This window comes from Tachysurus vachellii, chromosome 15, assembly GCF_030014155.1.
Source record: "Tachysurus vachellii isolate PV-2020 chromosome 15, HZAU_Pvac_v1, whole genome shotgun sequence".
Taxonomy (NCBI): Eukaryota; Metazoa; Chordata; class Actinopteri; order Siluriformes; family Bagridae; genus Tachysurus; species Tachysurus vachellii.
In genome coordinates, this window is record NC_083474.1 from 21,304,633 (window position 1) to 21,316,911 (window position 12,279).

At 38.6% G+C, this 12,279-nt stretch overlaps 1 protein-coding gene across 1 annotated transcript; it reads left to right on the forward strand.

The window, feature by feature from the left end:
• Positions 1-657: 657 nt before the first annotated feature.
• On the forward strand, positions 658-2,566 carry LOC132857780 (E3 ubiquitin/ISG15 ligase TRIM25-like). Its single transcript, XM_060887815.1, has 2 exons — positions 658-1,210; positions 2,475-2,566. The coding sequence occupies exons 1-2, from the start codon at positions 658-660 to the stop codon at positions 2,564-2,566; spliced, it is 645 nt and encodes a 214-aa protein (XP_060743798.1).
• Positions 2,567-12,279: the final 9,713 nt, after the last annotated feature.

Sequence of the window (12,279 nt, forward strand, 5' to 3'; positions counted from 1 at the left end):
CTCTCTCTCTCTCTCTCTCTCTCTCTCTCTCTATTTCTGTGGATCTCTCTCTCTCTCTCTCTCTCTCTTCCTGTGGATCTCTCTCTCTCTCTCTCTCTCTCTCTCTCTCTCTCTCTCTATTTCTGTGGATCTCTCTCTCTCTCTCCTCTCTCTCTCTCTCTCTCTCTCTCTCTCTCTCTCTCTCTCTCTCTCTCTCTTTCTGTGGATCTCTCTCTCTATTTCTGTGGATCTCTCGCTCTTTCTGTGGATCTCTCCCTCTCTCTCTCTCTCTCTCTCTCTCTCTCTCTCTCTCTGTTGATCTCTCTCTCTATTTTTGTGGATCTCTCTCTCTCTCTCTCTCTCTCTCTCTCTCTCTCTCTCTCTCTCTCTATTTCTGTGGATATCTCTCTCTCTCTCTCTCTCTATTTCTGTGGATATCTCTCTCTCTCTCTCTCTGTGGATCTCTCTCTCTCTATTTCTGTGGATCTCTCTCTCTCTCTCTCTCTCTCTCTCTCTCTCTCTCTCTCTCTCTCTCTATGGATCTCTCTCTATTTCTGTGGATATCTCTCTCTCTCTATTTTTGTGGATCTCTCTCTCTATCTCTTTTAAATAAATGTGTTCCTTTTTAAACTATTCTTTTTAAATTTCATTAAAGCCACGCCCACTCTTTGTCATAAAATGGCAGAGGCCAGTATTTCATTAGATTATTTTTCTGTGGATCAGTTCAGATGTCCAGTGTGTCTGGATCTCCTGAATGATCCAGTGACTATTCCCTGTGGTCACAATTTCTGTAAGGTGTGTATTAATGGCTGCTGGGATCAGGAGGATGTGAAGGGCGTCTACAGCTGTCCTCAGTGTAGAGAGACTTTCACTCCAAGGCCTGTTCTACGCAGGAACAACATGCTGGCTGATGTGGTGGAGAAACTGAAGAAGACTGAACTCCAAGCTGCTTCTGGTCACTGTTACGCTGGACCTGGAGATGTGGAGTGTGATTCCTGCACCGGGAGAAAACACAAAGCTGTTAAGTCCTGTCTGGTTTGTCAGGCTTCCTTTTGTGAAGATCATCTTAAACCTCACTATCAGTCTCCTGCCTTTAAGAAGCACAAGTTAGTTGAAGCCTGTGCAGAGCTCCAAGAGGAGATCTGCTCTGAACATGACAAACTGATGGAGATCTACTGTCGTACTGACCAAAGCCTCATCTGTTACTTGTGTATGATGGAAGAACACAAAGGTCATGATACAGAGTTATAGCTTGGGATTCGGTGATTGATACCTTTATAACTTGCAAAAAATAAGACACAAAATAGAATTTCTAGGTAAGTGTATTGGTATATTATCAGAGATAAATAATATATACAAACAACAGTACAATGGCGTCTCTTCAGGGGTTGCCCAAGCCAAAATAATAAACAAAAAGGTCTAAGTTAGGTAACTATTCTTACCTGAAAGCAAAGAAAAGAAAAATACAGTGGGACGTCCCTAACTCCCTACCAGAAAACACACAGGGGAAAAAGGAACCCACTCCCAAAGCCAAACCCCTACTGCCAGTGAAACAGTGCATAATATTACAGTGATATATATACAAAAAGTAAATCACAGCAACAAATCCAAGGGAAAACCGAGCTCAGATATAGGGCAGCAAACTCTGGCCTGGAATCACACAGATATGTACAGAACACAATACAGTCCACAAAATCACAGGTTGCAACACTTTTCATGAACTAACCAACATGACAAACTAATTGAATAGCCCTGATTTAGAGATTTCGCTGAGGTAAATAGTGTTGGTGTGTCTTTTGGGAATAAATCAATTCTTTGAATCCGTTTATCAAATCGGCTCTTGAAAGTTTTGGATTCTATTGAACAGGGGAATTTTTTTTTGTGGGCTGGGATTTAAAAAAGGTATAACATCACAATATGTTATGAAGGCTTCTGGAAAAAAATATTGTAGCATAAGCAGCAATTTGTCGATTCTAATACTTTAATACTTGTACTGTCTATATTGCATCTCATAGTCTGTATTGTTTTGTCTTGTATAGTATAGTATTATTTATGTCTGTACTTTTGAGAGTCACAAAACAGCTGGAACCAAATTCCTTGTGTGTGTCAACACACTTGGCCGATAAACCTGATTCTGATTCTGATTCGGCTCAAAACATTTCTTGGTTGTTTGGAACCGAATCACAGAACTGAAGAGTCCTTTTTGTGATGAACAGGCAAGATCTTTTTTTAAATGATTTTAAATGGTTTTCTTTCTTTTTTCTTTACTCCTGAAAGTAACTCAGTACTTTTTTGGTTTATTTGATTTCCTAAAACCTTTTAATTTTAGTACATTGTGATTTTTAATCTTTTGGAAGAGTCATTCTATTGAAAAAGTCAATAATTGATCGATGAAGGATTTTCTTTAAAATAGTAATGTTAGTGTACTAGTATCAATTTTTGTATGTGAGATGTTTATGATCAATGCACTTTGTGTTGTCTCCTTTTTCTCTTAGGTTTCAATCCATTAGCTGAGATTCGCAGTGCCTTTAAAGACTGGTACAAAGACTGGTACAAAGACTGGTACAAAGACGGGTACAAAGACTGACTGCCTTCTGAAGTAGCTTTAGTCTTTTGTGGATTCTTTCTGTCATTTAAATTTCCTTTATTATTATTATTTTTTTTTTAAATGAATGTGTTCCTTTTTAAACTATTCTTTTTAAATTTCATTAAAGCCACGCCCACTCTTTGTCATAAAATGGCAGAGGCCAGTATTTCATTAGATCATTTTTCTGTGGATCAGTTCAGATGTCCAGTGTGTCTGGATCTCCTGAATGATCCAGTGACTATTCCCTGTGGTCACAATTTCTGTAAGGTGTGTATTAATGGCTGCTGGGATCAGGAGGATGTGAAGAGTTTCTACAGATGTCCTCAGTGTAGAGAGTTTTTCACTCCAAGGCCTGTTGTACGCAGGAACATCATACTGGCTGATGTGGTGGAGAAACTGAAGAAGACTGAACTCCAAGCTGCTTCTGGTCACTGTTACGCTGGACCTGGAGATGTGGAGTGTGATTCCTGCAGCGGGAGAAAACACAAAGCTGTTAATTCCTGTCTGGATTGTCAGGCCTCCTTTTGTGAAGATCATCTTAAACCTCACTATCAGTCTCCTGCCTTTAAGAAGCACAAGTTAGTTGAAGCCTGTGCAGAGCTCCAAGAGAAGATCTGCTCTGAACATGACAAACTGATGAAGATCTACTGTCGTACTGACCAAAGCCTCATCTGTTACATGTGTATGATGGAAGAACACAAAGGTCATGATATAGTTTCAGCTAAAGCAGAAAGATCTGAAAAAACGGTGAGAACCGGAAACTTCTATTTTTTTAAGAACATGCCTATTATTATTATTATGTTTGTAAATCTTTGCTTTTCAATTATTTTATTCAGTTATTGGAAATAATATAATATTTCATTTGTTTGTATTATATTAATGGAAAATGTTTGAAATATATATATATATTACATGCTTTACATGTGCCACATATATACCTGCACTTGACTATTTGCACAATTGCTACTTGTTGCACTTCTGTTAGATGGCTTTTCTTGCTGTGTACCTGTACTATGCAATGACAGAAAAAGTTGTATCTATCTATCTATCTATCTATCTATCTATCTATCTATACTGAAATTTATAAACTTATATATAAACTGAAATTTAATTCATATAAGGGTGTCTATAATAAGTGTACTGATTAGTTGATGAATATGGATGAGTTATGTAACTCAACAACAAATTTATGTAACATATCGTCACCAAAAATTCACTTATATATAAAAATTATATAAAAATTCACGTAATTCACTTAAAATTCATATATATACGTATATATATATATATATATATATATATATATATATATATATATATATATATATATACGTATATATATATATATATATATATATATATATATACGTATATATATATACGTATATATATATATATATATATATATATATACGTATATATATATATATATATATATATATATATATATATATACACTGTGTGCACAATTATTAGGCAAGTGATTATTTTGTCCATATCATCATTTTATTCATAATTTCCAACTCCAAGCTGTATAAACTTGAATGCTTATTGGATTTAATGCATATCAGGTGATGTGTATTTGTGTAACGAGGGAGGGTGTGGCCTAAGGAGATCAACACCCTATATCAGTGTTACTCATTGCGCGGCTCACGAGCCTCCTGCGGCTCGCCAAGCTTTAATATGCGATGATATGATCATGTGGTTAAAATTTATTTTTCATTTAAATAACATTAAAAACAATCAGGGAAGCATAGAAAAAAGAATGTGCTCTATTACAAATAATAATATATATTTATATATATTATTTGACTCGTCACTGACTCTCTGCGTTCTGCGCAATAGCCAGTTTGTGGCGGCCTGCCAGAAGCTAGTTTGTGTTTCATGCTAGTTAACAACTTGTGTTTACTGTACACACTGACTAAAAAATGGATCGATTTCTTATCAAACAATCCCGCGCACAAAATGAACAGCAACAAAGCAATGTGACAGTGACAAAAGCGGTAACTGACGGGGAGCATGCATCATCCGCAACTCGAGTAATTATTGTATTGCAATATTGTACATTGTATTTAAGCAGATAAGCTATTTAAGACTGAATAACTTGGCATACTTTGCGGTGAAAGTGGCTCTCCTATTGACTTTGTCCTATCAGTGTGGCTCACATGAAAAAAATAGTGAAGACCACTGCCCTATATCAATGTGTCAATGTGTATATCAACTATTAGGCAGATTCTTCTCCTCAGGTAAAATGGGCCAAAAAAGAGATTTAACTGACTTTGGAAAGTCAAAAATTGCAAAAAAGTCTTTCAGAGGGATGCAGTACTCTTGAAATATCTAAGATTTTGGGGCATGATCACAGAACCATCAAACGTTTTGTTGCAAATAGTCAACAGGGTAGCAAGAAACGTGTCGAAGAAAAGACACAAATTAACCGGCAACAATTTGAGAAGAATCAAACATGACGCTACCAGGAACCCGTTATCCTCCAGTGCTGCCATATTCCACAACTACAACCTACCTGGAGTGTCAAGAAGTACGAGGTGTTCAGTTCTCAGAGACATGGCCAAGGTAAGAAAGGCTGAAACCCGACGACACATTAGTTGAAATGTCAAGAACGGGCCAAGAAATATCTGAAGACAGATTTTTCAAACGTTTTGTTGACTGATGAGATGAGAGTGACTCGACGGACCAGATGAATGGGCCCGTGGTTGGATCACTAACAGACACAGAGCTCCACTTTGACTCAGACGGCAGCAAGGTGGAGGTGGGGTACAGATATGGGCAGGTATTATTAAGATGAGCTAGTTGGACCTTTTTGGGTTGAAAATGTTCTCAAAATCAACAAGACCTACTGTCAATTTTTAGAAGACACTTTCTTCAAGCAATGGTACAGGAAAAAATCTGCATCTTTCAAGAAGACTTTGATTTTTATGCAAGACAACATTCCATCATATGCATCAAAGTACTCCACTGCGTGGCTGGCCAGTAAAGGCCTTAAAGATGAAAAACTAATGACATGGCAACCTTCTTCACCTGATTTAAACCCTATTGAGAACTTTTGGGCCCTTCTTAAGCAGGAAATTTACAGTGAAGGTAAACAGTACACCTCTCTGAACAGTGTCTGTGGTCAAGGCTGCACAAAAAGTTGATTCTGACCAGATCAAGAAACTGACTGTCTCCGTGAATGGAAGGCTTGTGAGTGTTATCGAAAAGAAGGCTGGCAGGCTGTATTGGTCACTCAGGGTTCTTTTTAAATTTCAGAAATGTTTATTTGTAAATTTTGAGTTTGTTTATTATTCTCACTTTAACAGGTGAAAATAAACAAGTGAGATGGGAAAATCTTTGTTTTTCATTTAGTTGCATAATAATTCTGCACAATAATAGTTGCCTAATAACAGTGTACATTTCGTAGCTGTCGGGCGGAAACCTCGTATGTCCAAATTTGATCAATTTCATATTTTTTCACATATCGATGCTATTGGTCAGTCCCCACGTGGGTCTGTTATTTTTACAAGTTATTAACCGATCTAAAGTCTTAAATAGCTTGAGCGCAAATCTCTTAACTCCATTGGACACTTCAACTGTCCACCTCTTCCTCACTCCGCGGGAGAGCTTCGCGGTATATACATTGAACATTTAACACTTAATAGATTGAACTTTTGGGGGATAAAATAGCGTCTGTGCCGTGATAGTATTTATCCTCCTTTTTGTTCTTTCTCGTGGGAAAAGAGCCAGAACAAACCTCTAAATTACACATGTGGATTTTATAAATTTAGTCACTTGTGCTAACTTGGCGAACAGTTAGCATTAATAGAATTGAAAAACTTTGGATTTTCTGCAAGCTGTAAATTCGCTAAGTGTTAAACATGATACTAGACTACAGAAATCTGTCAGCACAGAAAACACATCCAGTGCAGCAAAAGGTTTATTTCTCCTGCTCGGGATGATGACAGATTGTACAGTAGACACCTGAATGAGGAGACACACCTACAGGTAAGCTGCTTTACAGGTGGTGAATTTGTCTTGAACTGATTCCAGATCATCGTGTCACTAATATCTTTACCTCTGAAAAAAGAGGCGCGAAAAAGAAAATCTCTCTGTTGTGTTAGACTGAATTATGTCCTTATTGTCTATAAATGAACTTTACCAAAACACAAAAAGACAAATTTACACTTAGCTGAAACTCATTGGAATTAAATTTAATATTTAAATTTTACTAATTATTATAAACTAATAAATTACCCAAACAAATTAAAGGAGAAATAAATGACATATCTAACATCCTCATGTATAACTTTGTTTTTCTCTATAGTTCATTCTAATGCTCTGTAATGAGACAGATGAAGGAGAAGGAAAATCTTTTCTTTGTGAAATCTTCACAACACAAACCTTCCTGTAAATGTGATAGAATGGATAAAGAGAAAAAAATGAAGGAAGTAAACAATTTCTTTCTCACTTTCGGTAGGAGCAGTGAAGGCACAAGTTTGTTATTTTAATTCAGTTAATAATTAGTTAATGAACCACTAACTAAATTATTATTAAGTTAAACATTATTACTATTATAACCGTTATAACTGTTAATAACGGTTCAGCTCTTTCCCTCTTGTGTTGCCAGATCCATCAAGAATAAACAAGCAGCCATGTCTATGAAAAAAGGCCAAAATAAGTGTAATGAGTGAGAAGTAGGATTTCATTTCATTGGCTGTGTACATGTACCTTGCACAATGAAAATAAAGTTGAATCTAATCTAATCTAATCTAATGTTTGGTGAAACAGAGTTTAATAAAGAGTTCAAGGCAAAACAATCCAAAAAACACGTCAATAAACCGGAACAACAGTCAGTGGGGTGAACAAAAACAAAAGGGCAAGAAAAAAGGAGAAAATGAGAATAAACAGAAAACAGACCTACACAAAACACACTTAGCAGAAAATAACACTGCTCAATAACACACAAACACTGACGATGCTTCACACTGTGACGTTGTTAACACGTACTTTATATAATCACTGATCAGGAAGTAGGAACCAGAAGTGTCAATATTCGGCCAACAGGTCCCTCTGGTTGGCAGAACGGGGATTTACAGCCATAGTTGTGACTATAAACAACTCGCCTCCCCCCAAAAAAAAGCCCAAAACAATCAAACATAAGTGAGATGACAAGTGGATGCTTACTAACTTCCTCCTGCTTAACTCTGTCACACAGAAGTTCTTGTACTAGGACCACAGACAGTCAGAAGTAATCTTTCTGATTACAGAGTAACTCTGGATGGTTTTTCTATTACATCATGTGCAGCAGTAAAAGACCTCGGTGTGATTATTGATACCGGTCTCTCATTTGAATCTCACATAAATAATACCACAACGGTAGCCTTCTTTCATCTCAGAAATATTGCCAAGATAAGAAACATGATATCATTATATGATGCAGAAACACTAGTTCATGCATTTGTTACCACTAGGTTGGATTATTGTAATGCTTTACTGTCTGGATGTCAGCGAGCGGGGGTAAAAACGGACCCAAACGCAGGACAGCTTAACAAAAACAGGGTTTAATAAATTAAAGAACACGAAACAGGACACAGACAAAACCAGACATGACGACGACAGGAGACAATAACAGGAGACAATAACAGGAGACAATAGGATTCCGCACTGCACGAAGCAACGCGGCTCAATTAAATAATACAAATGATCATTAAACACAAGGGACAGGTGTGCAGAGGCGGGGCGGAAAAGACAAGGGCGGGGCAGACACGTGAACATGAAACATAAACAAAAAGCACATGGCCAAAGTCCAGGCAGAGTCCTGACAGAACCCCCCCCTCAAGGCGCGGCTCCTGACGCGCCAAACCGTCCTGACAGTCCCGACGGGTCCAGGAGGGGGGAGCAAGGCACACGGCGAGGCAGGTGGGGGAAGCAAGGCACACGGCGAGGCAGGTGGGGGGAGCAAGGCACACGGCGAGGCAGGTGGGGGGAGCAAGGCACACGGCGAGGCAGGTGGGGGAAGCAAGGCACACGGCGAGGCAGGTGGGGGGAGCAAGGCACACGGCGGCGCAGCCAGAGTGGCCGAGCGATGTCCACAGCCGAACAGGAGGGCCGAGCGACGTCCACAGCCGAACAGGAGGGCCGAGCGATGTCCACAGCCGAACAGGAGGGCCGAGCGACGTCCACAGCCGAACAGGAGGGCCGAGCACAACCCCCGACGCACCACGGCCAGACCCACCTCTCAGAACCAGGAAAAGGGGAGGGAGGGCAGGGAAAAAACAAAAACCTCCACAGAACAGAAAAAAAATCCAGTGGACAAAACACGGGCCTGCAACACCCCCCGCGGACAGGAAGTGGGGCGGCGTCCCCCACGGAAACCGGATGTGAAGCGACGCCCCCCACCGGACAGATGCGGGGCGATGTCACAGGACACCGAAAAAACAGAACAAAACTCGGGCTGGTGACACGGCCCGCAACCAGGAAGTGGAGCGGCGCCCCCCACGGAAAAGCCAGAAGCGGAGCGGCGTCCCCCACCGGAAAAATGCGGACCGATGTCACCAAAACCCGCAAAGTCCAGGGGGAAAAAAAAAATCCAATAAAAAAAAATGCTCCCAAGCGGCCGGTCCAGGCTGAAGCTGTCCTGCTGGGTCCTGATCTGGCGCAATCCTTCTGTCAGCGAACGCGGGATAAAAATGGACCCAAATGCAGGACAGCTTAACAAAAACAGGGAATTTAATAACTGAAATACACACGAAACAGGACACAGACATAACCAGACATGACGACAACAGGAGACAATAACAGGAGACAATAACAGGAGACAATAGGATTCCGCGCTGCACGAAGCAACGCGGCTCAATTAAATAATACAAATGATCATTAAACACAAGGGACAGGTGTGCAGAGGCGGGGCGGAAAAGACAAGGGAACGTGAACATGAAACATAAACAAAAAGCACATGGCCAAAGTCCAGGCAGAGTCCTGACACTGGATGTTCAATTAGAAGCATAAACAAGCTCCAGTTAGTCCAGAACACAGCAGCTAACTAGAACCCTAACTAGAACCAGAAGATATGACCATATCACTCCTATCTTATCCAAATTGCATTGGCTCCCTGTTAAATTTCACATTGATCATAAAATACTATTACTGTCCTTCTGGCCAGAGTTCTTACCAGGACATGAAAATATGATCATATAACACCAATTCATCTTTACACTGGCTACCTGTTATGTTTAGAATTGATTACAATTTGCTGCTCTTAATGGTTTCGCTCCCATGTATCTAACTAGTCTTCTAACACGCTACAGTGTTAGATCACAAAACTCAAGATTTCTGGTAGTTCCCAGAATATCTAAGTCTACTTAAGGTGGTAGAGCATTTTCGTATTTAGCTCCCAAACTTTGGAATTGTCTTCCAGATAGTGTTCGGTGCTCAGACACACTTTCCCAGTTTAAATGTACAGTGCCTTGCAAAAGTATTCATACCCACAAAACTTTTTTCACATTTTGTCACGTTTGACACGTTAGAAAAATGTATTTTATTGGGATTTTATTGAATCGACCAAAAGAAAGTGGCCAATAATTGTGAAGTGGAATGAAAATTCTAAATGGTGTCCTTAAGTTTTTTTTTTTTTACAAATAAATATCTAAATAGCCCCCTTTACTCTGATACTCCTAACTAAAAAGTGAAAACACACAATTTGGTGGTACCCTTACAGCTCATTGAATCAATGATTAATTTCTCCTGAAAAGTGATTAAATTGTTTCATATAAAAAAAAAAAAAAAAAAAAAAAAGAAAAGCAAGGAAAGTGTTTAAAAGATATAAATGATTGATTCTTTTACAAATTGTTGTGAGACACTGGCAGGTTGTCACAACCTGGATGGAAGGAGACAGACCCGTACGCAGGATAGCTTCAAAAGATGGGGGTTTAATAAATAAAGATGACAAAGACTGAAATGACGATAACTGAAACAATAAAATGACGACATTTAACAGGGACTAGACATGACGAGGGGTACACGTAACTAATGATTCCGCGCTGCATTCAGCAACACGGCTCACTTAAATACAATTAAGACAATGACAACATTAGGAACAGGTGAAGAAACAGGGAGGAGCAGACGAAGGCGGGGCAGACACGTGACAACAACAATAGCACATGGCCAAAAGTCCGGGCTGAATCATGACACAGGTACAGGATGGAGTTACATGAATCTTCCTACGCTCTAATACTGGTTCTCAGCAAATAAATAATAATAAATGTAAAGATACACCGCAACCAATTATTAATTTATCCATCAGAAGACAGACTGAAATAGATAATACAAAGAGAAGGAAAAATAGGGAAAGAAAAGAGAAACGTAAGGTGAATAAAGAAAGGAAAATTGATGTAAAAATACAAAAGGTTGAAGAGTTGGTTGAAAAGTTGAAAGATTTTAATATGAGTGATTAGAAGAAGACAACGAGGGATCAGACGCTGTACTTAGACAGCTGGAAGAAGATTCCAAAAGAAAAGAAGATTATAATGCATTATGTTTTATTATGTTTTATTTTCAGACGTTCAGGAGAACTCTGAATTGCTTTTCTTTTTCTTATGTTCTTTTGCTCCTGTAATAGAATTGATAAGATTAATATTGCTTATTTTGACTGTAAACTTAGATGAAAGCTGTTTCTTGTAGTGAAAGCTTCAAAGCCTACTATGTATTCGCTTGGAGAAATCTGCACGTAGAGTGTTTTAATGCTTGCTGTCGAATTATTTGGCTAGAGAAAGCTTCAGTCATATATAATCACAGCCTGGCAGTTGCAGAAAAATAACTGCAACCATATAACCATATATAGAAGTGTTAACCTTGAAGATAAAGAAATAAAACCATTAGTAGCACTCAGAGTCACTGACGAGAAATGTTTGGGAGATGAGAAATGTTTGGGGGACGAGATGTTAGCTGTCAAGAAAGCTCAAAGGGGGCCAAAACCGACAGCGAAATCCAACTGGCAACAGTAATGATACAGAATGTATATGTACTGTAATGAGTCTGTTTGTGTTTTGCCCTGTTTCTGTCTGCTGTCTTGCCCTGCCGTTTATTGATTGCTCCGCCCACTCGTTTATTGCCATGGACTAGTGTTAATTTCGTCACCTATTTTTAATTTAGTCTTAGTCTTAGTCTTGTGCCAAATGTCCTTGTTAGTTTTAGTCATATTTAGTCATTCACATATCTTTTTTGTTAGTCTTCGTTTTAGTCGACTAAAAGTCTCGTCATTTTAGTCTAGTTTTAGTCAAAAGAAAACTCAAGGTATCTTAGTCTTAGTTTTAGTCGACTAAAAGACTTTTAATTTTAGTCTAGTTTTAGTCAAAAAATTGTAGCTTGACCACATCTGGAATCTATTGTAAGAATAAATACAATGAGGCCTCATTAAATGCAATAATATCAGGAACACAAGTGTTATAGTGGAAATAAATAACTTAATGAAAAGCCTAAGATCAAAATTGTAGGTGTGTGTGTATATATACACATACACACCTACAGTTTTGATCTTTACCAACCAAGGACATCTTTACCAACCAAGGACATTACCAACTTATATTTGTATATATAATATTGTATATATTTGTATATATATTTGTATATATATACAAATTACCACACCATTATTGATGATATTTGGAGCAATATTACATGTAATTGTTAAACTTGATTCCCTTACATATACATTTGCTTTTAAG

Excerpts from the sequence above, each read along its gene's own strand:
- LOC132857780 (XM_060887815.1), top strand. The coding sequence starts at position 658 with ATGGCAGAGGCCAGTATTTCATTAGATTATTTTTCTGTGGATCAGTTC. Across the intron at positions 1,211-2,474 it reads TATGATGGAAGAACACAAAG|GTTTCAATCCATTAGCTGAG; the intron begins GTCATGATACAG and ends TTTTTCTCTTAG.